The 20160-nt window shown below is 39.3% G+C and overlaps 1 protein-coding gene across 1 annotated transcript; it reads right to left on the minus strand.

Annotated features, from left to right (window-relative positions):
* Positions 1–246: 246 nt before the first annotated feature.
* On the minus strand, positions 247–11913 carry tmem63a (transmembrane protein 63A). Its single transcript, XM_057823619.1, has 23 exons — positions 11713–11913; positions 8562–8734; positions 8392–8471; positions 8148–8226; positions 8025–8062; positions 7800–7942; positions 7483–7534; positions 6950–7058; positions 6815–6885; positions 6659–6739; positions 4793–4910; positions 4558–4691; positions 4171–4314; positions 3945–4098; positions 3774–3880; positions 3615–3701; positions 3424–3489; positions 2094–2256; positions 1775–1880; positions 1458–1625; positions 1246–1361; positions 1119–1169; positions 247–1042 (listed from the first exon to the last, which is right to left on the minus strand). The coding sequence occupies exons 2-23, from the start codon at positions 8730–8732 to the stop codon at positions 893–895; spliced, it is 2388 nt and encodes a 795-aa protein (XP_057679602.1). The 5' UTR covers positions 8733–8734; positions 11713–11913; the 3' UTR covers positions 247–892.
* Between the last annotated feature and the right edge of the window lie 8247 nt (positions 11914–20160).

Consider the following 20160-nt stretch of genomic DNA (forward strand, 5'->3'; position numbering starts at 1 on the left):
CTTTGTTTTGAAATGTTTGAAATTTAACCAAAAAATGTTAATGTTGTAGTGTGTCAAGATTTTTTTTGTTTGGTATAAAAATATGAAGAAAAAAAAAACGCCCCCCCAAAAAAAGTACCAGCACTAAAATATTTAATTTTGTTGAAAAATGTACCTTAACTGTAAAAATTAAAAAACTAGAAAAATGGCACAATTATTTTTAACTGCAAAAATGTGATTTTATTTGTGAAAGCTTTATGTGAACAATGTTTCTAAAAATGTTTTATTCTTTTAATTTTTAAAAAATGGTCGCAGTTTAAAACTTGTTAGCCCCCCCCCCATCCTGAGGGGGGAAAAAGTTCTCAACGAGAAACTGCAGTCTGCTTTTGTTCATAAATAAGTTATGAAATAGGAGGTACATTATATTACATACATATGCATGTAATTTATTTCATACAAATACAATTTAATATGTAAACATAAAGGAAGACTAAACATGGGATATTGTCATCTTTGGTGGAATTTCATAAAAGACATTGTAGGCGAAAGCTTTGGCTTGCTCTGCACTAGGTTTCTACCATTTCCACATGTTGAGAGGAAGTGCTTTCACCCATTTTGCCCTATGTGGAAGTTTGTTACACATATACTAGGTGGCCTCCCCTGATTTGTACATAAACTGCTCACTTCCACATCTTTGGCATCAGTAATGCTTATTTTGTTCTCATGCAACATTCATCATTTCTCAACATTCATTCCACCACCCCGCCGCCCAAACAAAACTGTGCAGAATAATTTTTTCACGAGTAATCAAAAAAAATCTTAGAAGTGCTTATTCTTGTAAACATAGCTCTCTAATATCAAAGTGTCTCTGTATTTCTGTGTCCTTTTGGCAAAATCACAAGGAAGCAAGATTTTACACGGATTGTTTTTTTGTGACGTCGCCCTCTACAGAACTGGTGCTGCATTCTTGGCTGTCCTCTGTGGAACCGTACGACTGATGGGTCGGCGCGAACTTTGGAGTCCCTGCTGAGGATTTAGGATTTAGCACTCTGGGAAGGTAAACCTGTAATGAAAAAACACACCAAGATGTTCATAAATATGAATTAAGGAGGCTTTACTGTGGTTACATGCACATTTACCATGGTGTTGTCCTCTCCAGCCGCAGTTGTGTCCTCATCTTCTTCCTTAACCTGTAAAAGAACACAAGGGATCTAAGCCTGATAGAAGAAAAAAAATGTAAGTATGCAAACGTAGCATGTGGCTCACCACATAATTATGTGGACTGAGGTATTTAAAATGGCCAAAACAGGTATAGCTGAGGCAGATGAAGACTGTGATGACGAGCACAACAAGTGTAAAAAGGGAAGTGGGTGTCCGGAAACCTGGAATGACACGTTTTTATTTTATTATTGTAGTGGTAAATTGACATAGTTAAATACTGTTACTAAATAAAAAGCTAAAAATATTTAGGAAGACACCTGTTCTGAGGACGGAAAAGAAATAAAGCCATATTAGGCAAATGATTGGTGCGGCCAGAGCTTGATTAACTGCCTTCAGGTGGACTTGGCGGTTAAGACGTGTTGGCAAGTAGGCGAAATACAAGTTGTGCTTGTCCACCAGGTGCTTCAGTGTCATGTATAGGAGACCTAGTGGGGGTCACATAGCCATTAAGAACATTCAGATAGAACAGTTCATATTGTTCCAATGAGAAAACTGGTGTGGTGTTCAACAACTGCTTGTGGAGAATAACAACTCTCAAAAGTAAGAATGAAAATATGCCTAATGTGCTGCTCACCAAAAGGCACAATAATGGGACAAATGACACTGTATGCCATGATGACAGTAAACACACAAAGGATCCAGCCATACATTGCGCCGTATTCAAACTCATAGGCTTGGTTCTGGTAATGGAAAAACAAAAGAATGTCAATTATTTTAAATATATTTTGTCCAGCGTTTGAAACAAGATAATAAAAGGGTATAGTTTAGTCATATGTGGGGGAAATGAGTCAGTCTCCGGTAAGAAAATGTGACACATTTCTATTACCGGTATTATGAATCACCTAAAAGCACTTTCAATGTAGTATGCCAATGCTGAATTGTCTTTCACATACCTGTTTGACGTATTTCCTTTCAGCGGCCGAGTGTGCGATTGCTAGGCGGATGGTGTAAAGCAGCAAACCAGGAAGCCGCAACAGATCCATGGCCGAGCCCACCAGGGCGGCTGCGATCACGTAGTTGACGAAAAACGCCCCTTGGTCAGGTAAGAACACACATCTGGCACAAATAGTGAAGAAAGAGATAATATGTAAAACTTTACGGTTCTTTGTTCAGTTTTAATGTAAGAAAATGCGGTTCTGTTTAGGGCTGCAACAACTCATTTTGAGTTGATGAATCAACTAATTGCATCACGTAATTTACTGTTATGTTATTCTGGGATTTACATTTTAGCTGGATGTACAGTGGAACTGTAAAGGTTAAAAATACAATGTAATGATATGTATATATGGCAAAACATTAACAAAATATACAAATTTAAAATAAGAATACACTGGCAAGAGGCTCAAAAATAGGGTTTGTACAACTTCTATCTCAATTAAGCAATAATGGTACTACTGCTGCAATGATTAATCGATTAGCTCAAGTAATTCAATTAGGAAAAAAAGCTTAGAATCAAATTTTGCTGCTTCGAAGATTCGTTTGAGTAACGTTTATAATGGTTTGTTTTGAAAGTGTGTCATTTAATTTTATTGATTTGGGTGGATGCTCTGCCCTCTAGTGGCAACAGTGAATATGCAATAACTCGTCTAAAATGACTGGATCCAGCTGCTCCCTGTTAAGACCAACATAAGGTATGTTTTTGTCTGAGCTAATATGTTTATGCATTCTTTATTTAATTTAGAAGTATATTTAGCATTTTTGTGGTAATATGTGTTTGAACAATGTGTTAAGAGCAATGTGGAAAAAAAAAAGGATTTTATTGCTATAAAATACTAAGTCATGGCCTCTGTCTGCAAGCTAGCGGACTTTTGCTATGCAAATTAGCCAATTGTTCTTTTGTTGTACTTAGATCTTTTATTTACTTTTTTAAAATATCGTTTGAGGCTAAGTTCAGGTATTTTTAAAATTCATTTTTAAATGCATTTCTTACGCTTGTGAAATGAAAGTGCAATTCTGCATCTTTTGAAGAAACAGTCAGGAATTTTATTTCGTATTCGTAGATAATCTTAGCAAGCCAAAATAAATATTATTGCAAGCATAAACACTTGTTTGTTTTTCCATCTCCTCAAATTTATTCTGCAACTCATTAAATGTTTGTAGTCCGATTACTCGATTATTCAAACTAACTAATGGATAATCGATAGCTGCAGCCCTAGTAGTAGCTCTAAATACTGTATGTGGTGCAGTACTTTCAAAGTCTGGAAATGTTACACTTGCACTTACTCAAACCTCGTCTTCCCATCTGTGAGAAACTCTTTGTCAAATAGCCAGCGGAAAAACAAGGCGAGACTAGAAGAGAAACAAAACCATTTGTTCAACTTTTGACTCATTTGCCACCTTTAACGGTAATAGATGTTCAATCTATTTAAACTGGGAGGGATGGCAGGGTTCAAATAATCGGTGGATGAGTTAACCTGGTGAGTCCTAGCGACGGGAGGATGAGCACCATGAATAGCAGGAAGAAGTATAGCTTGTGCATCATGCTCAGCTGCTCGCTGGACCTGAAAGAGAACCAAAGGACATTCAATCCAAAGTCCAATCACACCTCGCTCCCCAATCCCAATGTGTCACACCTGCTCCAGTGTGCCTCCCCCAGCGTGGAGTAGTAGACAATAGTGGGCAACAGTGCGGAGAAGCACCACAGCAGGAACGTGGGAAAGAACTGACTGATAATCGGGCTCTGAGGAGGAAGCAGGCAAAAGTTCATTTTTGCGGTCAGAAAAGGCAAAGTCTCATGAACGTACATTCAGATAGTAGAGGGGCATGGTGACGTTGAACTTGTCCATGGTGTTGATGATGATGGTGGGCGTTGTAAGAAAGGTGAGCAGGAAGAATAGCAGGAAGTTGAGCATTATGTAGCGCATGAACCAGGAGAAGCCCTGCACGGATAGATGGTCCCTGGACAGGTAGATGGAAGAACGTAATGAAGGCTTCACTGAATACGATAAAAGTGCTATGTAGAAGGCTTACCAATAAAGGTTTTTGGGATGGGGTGCGAAGCTGACCCTCCACTTTCTCACTTTGAGGCTTGCGCTGTTGCTCGAAGGCTGAGGCTCTCGGCCGCAACAGCAACTTCTATTTCCGCATTCGAGTGCGTTGAAGTCTTTTAGAATGCTAATGAACCGTAAAAGCAAGAATTAGTGACAGGAATGATGAACTTTTCGATAATGGCAAGCAACCAGGTCCCCCACAATGCCAGAAAAGGGTTTAGTGAATTTTGGCCCCGGCCCAAATACATCAAACTGCGTCTTTGACAGCTAACACCACTTAGCTGTGCTGACTGTGTAGAACTTGGATTCTAATATGGATTCCCAGCTGGCACGGACGTGGGTGGATGAAAGATAAATGACTACTCACTACTTAGCCATGGCCTCAGTTTGCAAAGTGACAAAGGCAAGCCCCAGGGGGCGCTGTGGCACCACTTCCACCTGCTGCCGCACCTCTTCCAGCAGATCTTTTTCTTTTGTGCTGTAGTACTCGATCGCGTCCACCTGAGGGAGGACGAATATGGCTTTTACCACAATTTTATTGTATTAACAAACATGAATTGGATCTAATTTTTTAACCTTTCAAACGTAAGACAACCTCTCACTTTTTCACAGTTGGCACAGCAACAAAGGTAACTGCACATGCGGGGATATATTTTTCCTCGCTGCCCTGTCTTCTCCAAGACACGCTCATAGTAACGCAGGTTTTTCCCAGCTCGAACCCTAAAGGTGAAAAACATTTTGGCACATTAGTCACACACTGTATTTAATTGTGGTATTTAAATGCCTGAACAAATGCTTCAGATCACATCAGAATGTAGAAATCTCATAGAGTGCCCTGATCCCAATTTTCTGGCCGAGGTGGACAAGATCAGTTATTTTTTTCATGATTGACCAAACACAAATTCCCCAAAATTGATTAAATCTGCCTTGATCCAACGACCAACTGAACCAGGGGTCAGCAACCCAAAATGTTGAAAGAGCTATAGTCGAACAAAAAAACAAATACGTCTGGAGCCACAAAAAATTAAAAGCCTTAAATAAGCCTAATAATGAAGGCAACACATGCTGTATGTATCTGTATTAGCTATATTAGCCTACTATCGAAATGACTAAGTCGGCTAAAAATAGATAATGAACCTTCATGATTTATTGTTTATTTTCCCTGCAGTGCATCCAACCCACCACGTGACTACTCTGTATGATGCCACCTTAAGTTGAACTTTATTACAATATTAATTAATTCTTTCATTGCTTTTATGAACTTATAGAAATAAAGAAGTCCGATTTTTGATGTCGTTTTTATTTTGTAGTGTCGGAAAAACTAAATGGGACGTGCATGATGCGCCACTTATCCGGGCATGTCTTTGATTTTCTTTATTATATCTGTTTTGTTTTTTTAAGTCTGCGCAGAAGCATCAAAACAAATGACCACACATGCTGGCTCAACGTCATTCAAAGGTGATCATATTTTGATTTCCAAAAAAGAGTACACAAATAACAGACACAAATAATCCCCGTTTAGTCTTAAATTCAAAGTTTATATGGATCGATAGCATCCATGCATGACACACACATACGGACAGTTTGCCCCGACTCTCGCCCGTGTAAGCAATCTTGAAATATTGCTTATATGGAGCAGAAAGAAAACAGAGTATTCTCTGGCTTATCCTCAACCCATTTTATTTCTTTATGACTGTTGTCAAGCCCGACCCTTTCCCAAAAGCCGTGTTCAAGGCAAGCTAGGCGCTAACGCACAGCTGCACCGCTACCGTAGCGCCCAGTCTCTCTCGCTCTTTGCTGACGTAATTGCTGCATGTATTCCGTTTCGGAAGACTTGACAATTCTGACCGCCCGCCACATTCAGAAAAAATGTGGCCCAGATCGGATCTAAACCACATACGAAAGTGATGGCGATCGGATTTGAAATGGTCCACTTCTATGTGACTTGTCCCGTTCAGACCGTCAAGTTAATGCCTAACTCGAGTCGGAAGAACACAAAAAAATCGAATTTGTGCTTTAAGACCTGCGGTATGAACCTAGCCTAGGTTCTTCAGAAGTAATGGAATCACACTTTTTCCTCTCACTCCCAACTGGGTACTTGGCTGCCAACAGGTGTTCTGGTTTGTTTACAATAGCCATTTGCCTGGCATCCCGCCCTGCTGATAGAAACGTGTGTCACAGGCTATGACACAAATTTTCGTTGACAGAAATGTTGAAACTTAATATTTATTCTGCACATTTTTACAGCATTGGAAAACATTAAGAATGTTTGTGTCATTTTTGTCCTCCTACAGAAACCATATCAAACCAAAAAAATATATTTCCTTCAACCATCTTTGTCCATTATCAAACATTTTTGAAAGTGCTCCAGGGAGCCACTAGGGCAGTGCTAAAGAGCAGCATGTGGCTGTCAAAACACGGTTTGGAGACCCCTGAACTAAAGGAACTGTGCACATTTTAGTTTTTACCTTTCCTTATCAAGGTGCATGAGCTTGGCCACATCATAGGCAATGTTGACCGCACACACTTGACAGGTGGGGTACGCCTCTCTGTACAAAATTGTGCAAAAAAAATAAGTAACACTGAGAAAAAAAAAGCATAAACTTTTAATTTTGCTCACTCACATGAAATGCGTCTTTACGTTCTCCTCTGTCGCCGTTTTAGGGACAGATGTTACAAACAAGGTGTTTCTGGCCTGAAAACATGGCAGATTACCTTTACGTGTCAAAAGTTGGATTGGATACCAGACAGGAACTCACTGTGTCTTGGCCCATGCCTTTCATTTGCGATGTGTGGCGCCGCAGCAGAACAACAGTGAGGCCAAGATAGAGGACAGCAAACACTGTGTGAAGCCACAACCAGTTGTTTCTGAAGCCAAAAACAACAGTTAAATCACAGCCCGTTTTGTGCAGTTCAGTGTAAAAGTGTCAGGCATCTTTCATTAGATGTGTTATGGCTCCTTTGGTGTGAGTGGAAATGTGTTGTAGTTAAACCCAAAGTAAATGATTTAACAAATAACATAAATTTGCCTTGTGGAAAAGCAGCAGTTTTGTCATGTAAATATCTGTGGATCTAGTACAGAACCATGTGGAACACCAAAAGTATCAGTTCTTGTTTATGTACAGTATATATGTGTGGAAAAAATCTTGACCTTTGCATCCTCTAAACTGGACTGTCTTACTTTTTACTGGTTTACAATGGCAGGATAACTAAAAGTAATTGGCTCAGATGTTTTACACATGACTGTAGGTGTAATTGCTCTTTACTCTTCTGCCGTGTTGCTGTTTATTACCCCTTTTGAAGATTCCCAATTGTCGTTCTTCCAAAACTCCGCGGATCGTTGCCTGAAAGACATAACTTGGATGGAATAATGTGCTTAGTGAGAGTCATTGAATACTTTTTGCCCCTCCTTTCTTCTACAAAAGCTGTTGTGAGATGTGCTTACATCATGTTCCCTTTTAAACTTACTTTAGTTTACTTCAGGGGAGCAAAAAGGAGAAGCAATACTAAATGGCTTTTTTTTTTTAAACTTTCACATAATGGGAAGTGATTCTGGTAGAGTCCATTTTGTCCAGAGTGAACAGCCTACATATAATAAAAGTTACTCACCCAGCAGGTCACCCGTCAGGTTGACAGGCATTATAATGGCGAGGGAGGTGACCGTAATGACCAGCAGCAGGATGACCAGATGTCGCTGAAAGGACAAGTAGTGAACGGCATCGCTGCCGCATCTGGCTTTTATCTTTTCGTCGCTGAATATATAAAAAAAAAAAAAATAAAACAGACTTGTGAAAATCAGGACTTTAGCGTAAAGCGTCAACAATTCACACTTACTCCATTCTGAGGATAAAAGGCAGCCATGAACAGAAGCCCTTAAGAATGAGGCATGAAATAGATGTTTATTGTGACGAATTACTTTGGACTATCGCCATTATATAATTTTATCATTTGACAAACCATTTCGTACTCGAGGTCCTCTCCGGTCGACACGCAAGACGACATGTGTCTATAACGTTGGTGTCCTGACTCAGTGACCCTAAAACACAAAATTAAGGTCTTTAAAAACCCAATTTTTTTTCACAATTTATATTAAATTACTACCACATCAATTAAGTTTGTAAAAACAATAGTCTGGTCCAGAATTTCAAATGTTTTTCACATCTCTAAATCCAAATGCTAGCATGTCTAATCCATAACCCACCCTTCATTGTCTGCAACAAGCGCAAGACGTCCATAATCCCAGAACTTCCTCCGTATGATTGAGAACACGATCAGCAACACCTGAAGGACAAAATTAAAAATAAATAAACCTCAGTCCAATTATCGAACACTGAACATAATTATCTCAATTGTCAATGTAGAGGTTTGTACCAAAAAGAAGCTGAAGTTGAGCAGCAACACAACAGGCACACCCCCAAATTGACCTCCCTTCAGGACCGTATTCGTTGAGCTGTTGAAGCAGGCCTTGTTGTCAAGGCCGCTAGAACCAACGGTACCGTTTGGGCTCAACAGGGACCACTGATCCCACCACCAGGACGACATCACTGTGGAAAAACAGAGTTTTTGTCTGCATGTAAAGGCATACATTTGAAAATTATTTCTTTTCTTATCTAGAATTTAAATAATTGCATGCTAATGATCGCGAAACATGTCCAGTTCATTTAAAGAATTGCTGTAAATGCTCATGTTTCAGTGCCATTGCCGGCGCAAGACGTGCAGTCAAGTTTGAGTCAAATTGATTGGATGTCCAGTGCCGTCAGTGGCAGCCAATGAGTTCAACGAGTGTCCTGTAAGGGTTTAAAAAATATTATTTGTGCATGGAAGGGTTTTCAAAAATCAGAAGTGACTCACAATAGACATGTGCCGATTACCAGTTTCAAGGTATACTGTAGTATGAAAACGTCAAGGTTTCAAAACTGCAAAAATTTTCCGTCATACCGTCCCTAAGGTATTAGCTAGTTTTTTATGTTCCAAAAATGCATGGAGAAATCTCTCGCTCAACCCTCCCTCACCAGTTGTTGCTCCGTGTCAATGAGTCAGTTATGCTCCATGATGGCTGAAGGAGGTGAAACTCCTGAACATTTTTCCCCCATCAAAGAAAATGAAATCGCTGGTTTGGGAATACTTCGGCTACAGAAACGTTACAGGTGGCTGCAGCTTGGAGACGGAGGGCCAACCGACATGTAAAACATGATTGCGGAGGGTGGGTGTCGTGGAGGCAATACCTCCAATATGATTTCGCATTTATACAAAATTAAAGGTTAGTAAACACTAGAGGATGTAATCTTTGGGCACCTAACGATTCGATTACAAATCTATTATTGATGACACCCACCCCCTCCCCCCTCCCCGCAAGCTATTGGCTGCTTTGAATGTTTTGTACATTAGTTACAAAAATTGTACAAAAAGCCTCTCAGGCTTATCAAGTAAACAGTTCAAAATAGTAATTAAAATACTCAAATCCCCATTCTGTATCAGCAGCTTTAAACCACATTAAATTCATTTAATGTTGTGAATCAACCGTTAAAGCTGTTAAAATTGCTCCAGTTAGTCCATAATTTCCCCTATGTCTACTTTCGACATGTGAAAGTTTTAAAACTGTTTTAAAGTCAAGATTTTGACTATTTAGGATTATTTTAGATAAAAAAGTTAATTAGGTTCGCTACAACAGCCTTCTAGGGAAATATACTGCTTTAAGATGCCGGCTATTTACTAACGCCGGCAAGTCTGTCATTTTGCATCTAGTTTTCTATACATGTGCTGCTAACGCCGCTGAGTCTGTCATTTCGCATCTAGTTCTATATACATATGATATCTTATCTACCGTAGCATTATGTGGACGTAGTTTGTAGCGGCTGTCGGCAGCAGTCAGTCAGGTATTATTGTTTTTTTATCTAGCTGCATGAGTTGAGCCGTGAGCTGAGCATTGTCGTTACCCAAGTTATGGCAAACATGATGTTTACTCTCGGTCCGTTCGTCATTGTGTCCCGAAGACCGAGCTGACTGTGTTTTAGTCCTGCTTTACTTGCCATATTTCAATAATCGGAATTTGGATGTTTGTGAATCGTTCTCGAATTTTCCACGGCCAAATCGTGAATATTCTAAGAATTTCGCACACCTCCAGTAAACACGGTCATGAATGTTTTCCACCAGCTACGAGAGTTAACTCCAGTGTGTTTAGTGCGTCTAGCGGAGGGAAAACGTGTGTTTTTTCTCTCTGGCAACTGTCTGTGTTGAGAAAGAGTGTATGCATGTTACGAGTCATACACATGTAGCCTGGTACTCCAGACTCACCGCTGTTCTTGCTATTGAGTCTGGCCACCATTAAGCGGATAAAATTTCCAGGGCGGAGCAAGCCACAGCAAACAGACAGCGGAGTGGACCAATCAGCGACGGGCGGGACGAGGGACTTGCGCGCGGAAGTAAACATTACGAGGAGAGCGGAGTTTATTCAACATGGCTAGCGCGAGACAGACTGTTGTCAATGACTTGTGTCGATGTGTTTTTTGTAATTTAAAACTGATTTTACCGTGGATTGGAACATATTTTCGGCTCTCCTGTTCGCCATCTGTGTTGTTGTGGAGACGACTTCCGACTCGGAAGAGTGACATTGCTCGTTAAGAATACGTTCCGCAAATAAACAAATCTGATTTGTTGATTGATTTTTTACTTGCTCGAGGGGCCGTTAATGGGCTGGGTCCCAGACTATACTCTCAGTGTTTGAAAAACACAGGGAGAACAGTCTGGCCGTGCCAGGCAAATACACATGTGCTTTTTATGGAAAATAATTCAATTATTTTTGTTCTGATGGTAATAATGTTGAGCTGTGGCTGTGGGTTTAGGCTCACCTAAAGGACTGCATTTAGATTTATTATATTTAGATTTTCTTTTTTTGAATTGTAACTTAACATTATACTTATGTTCTAATGTTTTGAAAAATAAAAATCCTGTTCAATGGAAAACAGTTGTTTTTAAACCCAGATATCTCAAAGTAACACATTTTAGAGCTATAATTGCAATAGCGTGATATTTTGGCTTAAAGTTATCATACCGTTAGAGTATCATACCAGCAAATGCCTACTCATAAGTGACTCAGGATTTGAGTAAGTTTTTCCACTGACCACTAGAACTAAGGTCACCCCTTGCTGCAACTGTAGGACCTTCACTATGTTCCAATCTTAACTCCGACCACGGGTTTTTGTCACGCACGCAAAATTTGATGCGTTTTGCGCCACTCCACGCCTAAATGAAACCCTCACGCCGAAAGTCACGGGTTCCACAGCGCGCGGCTGCGTCTAACATCTGGAGTTCCCATTCAAGTGGACGAGTGAAACGCATGAATCCACATGACAGACGGATACGCCATTTTCACGCGACAACTTTACTTTTTTAGTGAAAGTGACACATGGCAACAAGAAAATAAATTCAGTTGAGTTATAAAATACATGAAGTTAATTATGGTAATCAAGAAAAAAAAGAAATAGCGACAGGCAACTGATTTCGAAAGCGGAACTTTTCCTACCTTTCTGACAAGTCACACGTCAACATCCGCCATCCAAACTCGAACAGCTGGTGGGGGAAAAAGACGCCAGACGAGTTTGGCCTGCTTACGTGGCGGACAAAAACGTAGCCCGCCCTGTCTTTTGTGTTGTTTGCGCCCGTCGCTGAGCCACAAAGTAAACTTGTTTAAGCCGTAAACTGGGAGTGAAAAGTGCAGCCTCCCGCTTCGGTTCTGCGCATGCGCAGGAACTTGCAGCTGTCAGAGCAGATCAGTCATGTGATTTCAGGAGGAGTAAACATTCGAAACTATATTTAATCTTAATCATAGTATTTTACTTCAACCTTCGTTTGAATTGTGCCAAGCTAAATATGTTCTCAATAGTGAAATAAAAATGTTGAACATAATAATGTCTAATGTTGTTGAGCAGTTTTTCTTGACTTCATTGGGCAAAGTGATTACTTTTTGCCACCTCATTGAATTTCACCATTATATTTGCGAGGAAGTATTTAAATTATATGATTGTGGAAGTGTTAAATTTTTTAATGGGAATATAACTTAAAATGTTTGCCTCATAAGGTCACTGGGAAAAGAAGGAACGTTATGATATATGAATTTGGAATGTTTATGTCACAATATCAGAGGTGGGTAGAGTCATAAACGGATTTCAAGGGGGGGGGGGGGGCTGCTGGCCGAAAAGTGTCATTGCATGAAAATTACTTTCCTATAAATATAAAAGTTGTAAAGCAATAAAACTGCAACAAAAATGAATGAAATGAACAACAAAATACATTTTTACAATGGGTCAAAATTATTTTTCGAGCAGATCATGTGACTAGCACCTGAGACGGTCATTTGCTTTGCATATAATAAAAAAAAAAAATAGGGGAGGGCAATTTTATTTTGGCAAATGATTTTTTTCTTTGATTGAAAATATATATATTTTTTTTGATTGAAGCAACTTTTTTGGGGATTGAATGATTTAGAGACAAATGCCCTACCCATAATATGGCCCGAACACAAAAAGGATTGCTTCAATCAAAGAAAACTTTTTCAATGAAAAATTCAGTGTTCAAATGCAAATTTTTCAATCTCAAATATTTTTTTGCATTCACAAACGTTTTCTTTGATTGAAATCTTTTTTTTTTTTTTTTTTTTTTTTTTTGATTGAAGTGATTTTTTTTTGGAAAATATATTTTTTTGAAACATTTTATAATTTTTTTATTGAATAATAAAGACAAAAACATCCTAGCCAAAATGTGGCCCAAACACAAATTAACATTACTTCAATCAAAAAAGTTGGTTCAATCAAACAAAACTTGACTCCAATCAAAAAAAAAAAAAAAATTTAGTCAAAGAAAAATAGCTTTCACTTGCATTATTTTGAGTTTCAATTTTATTTTTTGCATTTTTTTGATTGCAACAACTTTTTTTTTTTTTTAAATGAAGCAATTTTGATTGAATAATAAAGACACAAATCCGCCCAGGGGATGCAATTTTTGACTGGGGTAACTACATTGGCACGACACCAGCGGGCGTACCATATTCAATGGATGATGATCTTGGCTAAAAGTATTGCCTCAGCAGCCTGATTTAGAATTCCCATAAAGAAGGATGGGAAACAAAAAACGCTCATTGTCAACTTATTATTATAAATATTCTTGTAAGTTAATTTTATTGCTGACACTGCGTTTCTGGGTCATCAACATGCCCTCAAAAGTCAAACTCCGCCTATGGGTAGAGTAGCCAAAAATTTTACCCAAGTAAGAGTAGCGTTACTTCAAAATATTACTCGAGTAAAAGTGGTCATCCAAAATATGTACTCAAGTACAAGTAAAAAAGCAAGGTCAGGTTTGGTCAGGAATTTGTAGGGGCTATATAACAGCATAACCTGCATGTACACTTTTTGTCCGGGATGGGACATTCATAAGACCAAACATATTGGGTGAACAGTTGGGATGCAACAATACAGTTAAGTCACGGTTCGGTACAATTTTCGATGAGAGGGATACTATTTTCGATTCGGTTCAATACATTTAATGCTCTGAAAAAAAAAAAAAAACACTTGTATTTTTTTGTTTCGATGTTTTTTTTTTTTTTTTGCTAACAAGGAATAAAAACATTGCCATCATATAAACATGCATTTTAGTGCATAATATTCATGTACTTACTTCTTACTGATCTGAATAAATTTTGTATAAAAGTGCAGAGAACAATCTTTACTGTTTGTAAAGTGAGACGGGGCACACTATTGATTGCTACAGCTATCTTGGCAGCTAGGTTTACCACATGAGCAAATATCGTATTTGTGGACCGAGTCCATCTGTGTCACGTACTTAATTAACAATATTTGCAGCATTATCTATAGTCACTGGTATGGATTGATTTGGCCTGCTTAGCTTCCATTCAGTCATGGCAGTTTTTAATTAATCAATGTAGTAGTATATGGACTACATGTCCCATGATCACTCTGGGCTCACGTAGTCAATAGCATGGGACTGAACGGGGATCTAACATAGCACATCTAGTTTGCTATTTGATTATATCTAGTGCGTGCGCGTGAGTGTTGTCGGAGCATTAAAAAGGTTAACAAACGCCACAGAAGTCACGTCTGCTCATGCACAACAGCAGCATAGGACAATCGACTTTCATAAGCAGGACGCGTTTGAAGTACAGCACTCTTAATTTGCCATTCATTGTTCATCATGTCCATCCAGCTCTCAGTTATCAAAGCGAGGTTGTTGCAGCCAAGTCAGTAACAATGTTTTGGCGGACTTCGTTGTAAATATCCGTCTTCTCCTTCCTCAAACCTCTGTCTTTCCTTGCTAACCATTATTGTTACCTCTGCCACAAAAAAATGCAGCGTGCTTCACTCAGCCCTCCACGCAGTTTGCGGGAGGAGAGGAGGAGGGCCGCTCGCGGGGAGGAGCTGTCTCGGAGTTTTTCATGGCACAGCCCTCAGTTTTCGATGCATCCCGGGCATATTAGAGAGCGCACGCAAGAAAATATTCAGAAAATACATTTTGGGAGCTTTTCATTTGCATCGAATATTTTTGCGTATTGAATCGAAGCGAGCGTATCGAACAGTTCAATATAAAACCGAGTATTGTTGCATCCTTAGTGAACGGAGTTCAGGGCTACATTTCTCACGAATATGAACCTAATTAATTGATACGCTAAATCAGGGGTGCTCATTACGTTGATCACAATCGACCAGTCGATCGCAACGCTAGTGTGGGTAGCTCGCGGCATAAAACAAAAAAAAAATGTACATGATTAATTATGATTATGTTGTCTGCATGTTGTGTTGTGTGAGCAACATATGAGGTTATCCAGCACTCGTCTCACTGTAAGCAGGTTCTTGCTCACGTTTTTCTGGTTCTATAGTTCCCAGCAGAGTTCACTACATTTCTCACAGTTTAATTAACGTTACCAGTGGAAAACACAAACAGAAGGACACTTCTCTCAAAGCAGCTTCCTACTCGAGTTTTGCAGGCTAGCAAATTCACACATGTTAATGTTATGCAGGTCGGACTCACAGTAGCAAAATTTGTGATGTGTTCCCCACCTCCACGACATTGGCGTCTTTTTACATTACTTACAGTGGCTGCTGCTGGCCGGAAAAAAAAACACTTCTAATATCGTTCCTCCTCAAGAGGGGGGGCGGAGGAGGCGTAATGTTGTCGACATGTATTTCTACCGGGGCTGCGTGAGTGTGAGCGTGCGTGGGTCAAGTCATCAGCTAATCACTCGTGCGTTTGTGGGGGGGATTGACCGGCGCATTCAGCAAGTGAAAAGGGGCAAATGTAAGTTTGAACATAATGACAGGAATTCACTTAACAATGGTAGGGTCAATTCTTTCCTTACAACATATGGGAAGACAATATATATAACTGAACTCGTTAAATAATGCATATAAGATTGCTTAAAGGTTGCTGTGGACAATTTGAGCATCCTGAAAAGTTGGTAGTGTTATGTCCCTACAGTCCCGAACCCCGATGCAAACCTACGGCCTTGTAAAAAATAATTATCCAGTGAAAAGACTACTCAAGTAATGAGTATCATTGTGAGTAACTGCTTATTATAGTTAGATTTTTTTTTTTTTTTTTTTTAAACAACAATATTTTTTAGGGTATTTTATTATTAGTATTTTTTAATGAGCTGTTGTCATAATGATACTGCACAATAACCCATTACATACAATTCATACATATTACACAATTCTATTCAAGTAATAGTAAAAAGTATGGCTTAGTAAAACTACTCTTAGAAGTACATTTTTCTTAAAAAGTTTCTCAAGAAAATGTAACTGAGTACATGTAACGCGTTATTACCCACCTGTGCATAACACACTAGTGGTGGGAACCTCACTAGCTCACGATAGCGATGATATCACGATATGGCGATACAACTCGATGGTCAGGAAATCATTCTAGGATATTATACAAAACAACTAATAAACAGAAAAGCAAGCTATTTTCATCCTCCTGCTGTGAATTGGAATGAGTTTCTCAGTAGTAGACGTCCAATCCGTAGCTGGGATCCCTCCCACTTCAAACGAATTGGACGTCTATGGTGATCAATCCCAACCAATGAGTTTAATTTGGGCGCCTTTCAGGCCATTTGCTGTTGATTTTTGGTCACTTCATGTTGATATTAGGGCATTCATGGGTCACTTTGTGTTGAATTTGAGGCATTTATGGGTCTCTTCCTTTTGATTTGGGGGCATTTATGGGTGACTTTTGGTTTATTTTGGGTTACAGAACAGAGAGTGACCCAAGAATCTCCCAAAATGAATAGGCAATGACTCAATCTCAACAGAAAGTGACCTGTAAATGCCTTTCAGACAAGTCCGGCCCGGGGGCCAAATGCGGCCCGTGGTCAAATTTCATCCGGCCCCCAGCCTCTTTCATAAAATCAATGACATCTGGCCCACACACAGACTTAATAAATTGGTCAGCAGTACTGCTACCAGCATATGAAATAGCTTATACACTAAATGCTGCTCATCATTTACCCACTAAAAGGCACCAGCACTCTAAGCAACATTACCCCGTGTGACCTTTTACTCCCAATTTTCTAAAATGGCGACAATCAACAAAAAAAAAAGAAAGTTGACTGCGACGGCCAACGCTTCAAAAACAGGTGGAAATTGGACTACTTCTTCACTAAAATACGCAACAACTGTGTCTCCCTCATTTGCAAAGAGACAGTCGCTGTTTTTAAAGAGTTCAGTGTGAGGCGATATGACTAAACAAGACACACTGACATGGACGACAAGATTACAGGGAAGATACATAGCAAGAAATTGAGGCAACTTGAAGCTAGTTTAATTTTACAGCAGCAGTATTTCGCAAGAGCCCGAGAGTCGAAAGAGAACGCGACAAAGGCTAGTTGCGAGATTGTAGAAATTTTTCATTTAAAAAAATAACAAAGCAAATGTCTCACAAATAATGGCTTGCTAAAATTTGCTTAAATATATTTTTCTATGTAAAAGACGTCAGCCAAGGTCGGCCCCCCTATATTTTTACCACACTAAATCTGGCCCCCTTTGCAAAAAGTTTGGACACCCCCGCATGAACAAAAACTGACCTGTAAGCACCGTAATGATATCTCGATTCTTGGCAGGAGCATATCGATAACCTTTTGCGATACATAGTATCACGATATATCACCATTTCGATATTTTGTCACACTCCTATAACACACTCTAGTGACTATCACTTAACCTATGCCAACTTAGAGGTTGACTGAAAAAATATTTTTATATGAAATGTTTTTCCGAAGTTTTCCTTGGGATGAAGATGGCTGCAAAGCAATAATTTTATTTTAGTCCCCGCCTGATGTCAAACGGCAGCTCATTGAAGTACCTATAGTACAATTGCGTTTTTCACAGACACAAGCGTGACTACATGGTGCCTATTTTAAAAACAATCCATCTCATGTGACAACTGCCATTCCGCAGCATCGTGCAAAGAAAGCCGAAAAAAGACATCTTTGACTTCACTATCAGTCACTGCCAACAAAGCTTGACCAACATTTGAGGAGGAATTAGCACGGCATCCCACACAGCGGGCCGAATGCGGTTGGTTCCACATGACAGGCATTTGGGAAATGTGTAGTGATTTGTGTGGAACTAAGCATAGCTAAGCAATGTCACGGGCGCCGATCAGATGGTCAAATTAATGAAGCCAATGCAATTAGTCATTCAATTTACTGTAACATTGTCCTGTTTTGCAGTGGTCTCCCTTTAGATTCCCATTATGGGATGTTTACAGGCTTCCAGTCGGACTGTTCATTTCTGCCTGCTGTGTATTTGTGTCTTTCCTGTCCCGTGTCAATGTGTACTCACACTGATGTTCATGATGTGGCTGTACGTGTGTGTGTGTGTGTGTAAGTGTTCATGCCTCACTGTGGGACACGTTGATTAGAGCGCGCCACAGCTCAGCTCCCAGCTGTCCTCCTGACCGGCCGCTGATTGAAACCAATCAGGCTTGCGATGGCCCCATTGCGGTGACCCCTCACCCCGCGCGCCCCCGGCCTAATCACCTGCTGATTGGCCCACGCAAGCCCCCCCGCCACCGTCCCTTCCCGCCCCTTGGCGCGGAAGGTTAATTTGACCGGCGGATGAAGCCTCCGGGAGGGAATAGGAACGTGTACTGGGTGATATTGCGTGGATATAGCCCACCTGTCAATCACGGCCACTTATGGTAGACAGGCTGGGAAAATGGTGGCAGTCAGGAAGCAAGGAATGGAGAAAACCTTGCTGGTAAAAGATTGATTTGAAATGTATTAACCTAACCCGCTGGCAGCCATTGACGATAATAGACGTCACTATTGTATTATTTTGAGGATGGACATGTCGTATATTCTTTATTCTCTCCGTGGAATGACTGACAACTTTAATACCGTATTGGCCCGAATATAAGACAGAGTTTTTTGCATTGAAATAAGACTGAAAAAGAGGAGGTCGTCTTATTTTCGCGGTCTAGGGGTTATACCCTTTCACGACGCTAGATGGCGGCAGATATCATTGACGCCATGTTCTGTCATGACAGATCTCAGCTACTCTCAAGTTTAACCAGTTTGCATTATTTTATTGCAATGTTTTTCCTTATTCAGATTTATTTCAAGACTACAGTTACAGTTAGACTTAACTTTGATGGTTAATGCAGTTATTACAATTTTGTTGTTTTATCACAATAGATTGGTTTATTTACATTTGAAAAACCAGAAGCCATTCTTTTACGAATGTGATGGCACTTTAGTTTACATATTTAAATGTTCAGATATTAAGATTTGAATGAGGCAAAACATAACATGCCTTTTCTCTCAAATATATTGTTATTAGGGCTGTCAAATGATTAAAATTTTTAATCGAGTTAATTACAGCTTAAAAATTACTTAATCATAATTAATCGCAATTAATCGCAATTCAAACCATCTATAAAATATGCCATATTTTTCTGTAAATTATTGTTGGAATGGAAAGATAAGACACAAGATGGATATATACATTCAAAATACGGTACATAAGGACTGTATTTGTTTATTATAACAATAAATCAACAAGATGGCATTAACATTATTAACATTCTGTTAAAGCGATCCATGGATAGAAAGACTTGTAGTTCTTAAAAGATAAATGTTAGTACAAGTTATAGAAATTTTGTATTAAAACCCCTCTTAATGTTTTCATTTTAATAAAATTTGTAAAATTTTCAATCAAAAAATAAACTGGTAGCCCGCCATTGTTGATGTCAATAATTACTTACACAACGCGCATGGGTGCTGAAGCCTATAAAATCAGTCGCACCCAAGCGCCAGCAGAGGGCGGCAAAACCCCATAAAACACAATTAACAAGTGGGCATTTCACTGTACTGTCATTTAAATCTGTCTGAGCGGGGCATGTGCGTTAATTGTGTCAAATATTTTACCGCGATTAATTAAAAAAATTAATTAACGTCCGTTAACGCGATAATTTTGACAGCCCTAATTGTTATCATCATTTGTTTCGGATGTACTGTAATTATTTTCTGTATAATTAATTTGGTGTTCAAAAAGTCTTTTTTCAAACTTGAGTCTTGAAAAAGAGGGGCTCGTCTTACAATCAGGGCCGTCTTATATTCGGGTCAATACGGTAGTACATTTAAAAGCTGTTGTGTTGACACATCCCGTTTCAGGCCGCACACATTAGGAAGTAACTCTTTGTCAGCCATTGACCATGATAAACGTCCAATCTGTATTGACTGTTCATTCACCCCCTTCCAGTCAAAATGGATTGGACGTCTATCATCGTCAATGGAGCAGTTTTCATTGCAGATGTTGTAGGTACATGTATAACCAGAAAGTGGCGCTGTTTTATTTCTGAACTGCACGAGCCCCTGTTTAAAAAAAAAAAAAAAAATCAACTAAATGGGAAAAAAAATCTATTTGTCCAGTTTCAAATTCATCATGTACATTTTTTGTAA

Source organism: Corythoichthys intestinalis, chromosome 19 (assembly GCF_030265065.1).
Source record: "Corythoichthys intestinalis isolate RoL2023-P3 chromosome 19, ASM3026506v1, whole genome shotgun sequence".
NCBI lineage: Eukaryota > Metazoa > Chordata > Actinopteri > Syngnathiformes > Syngnathidae > Corythoichthys > Corythoichthys intestinalis.

What these genes read in the sequence shown, in the direction of transcription:
- tmem63a (XM_057823619.1), bottom strand. Translation starts at nt 8,732, where the DNA reads ATGTCGTCCTGGTGGTGGGATCAGTGGTCCCTGTTGAGCCCAAACGGT. An exon ending in AGGACCTCGAGTACGAAATG is followed by an intron (nt 8,063 to 8,147) that starts GTTTGTCAAATG and finishes CTCATTCTTAAG; the next exon opens with GGCTTCTGTTCATGGCTGCC. An exon ending in CCTGACGGGTGACCTGCTGG is followed by an intron (nt 7,535 to 7,799) that starts GTGAGTAACTTT and finishes TATGTCTTTCAG; the next exon opens with GCAACGATCCGCGGAGTTTT.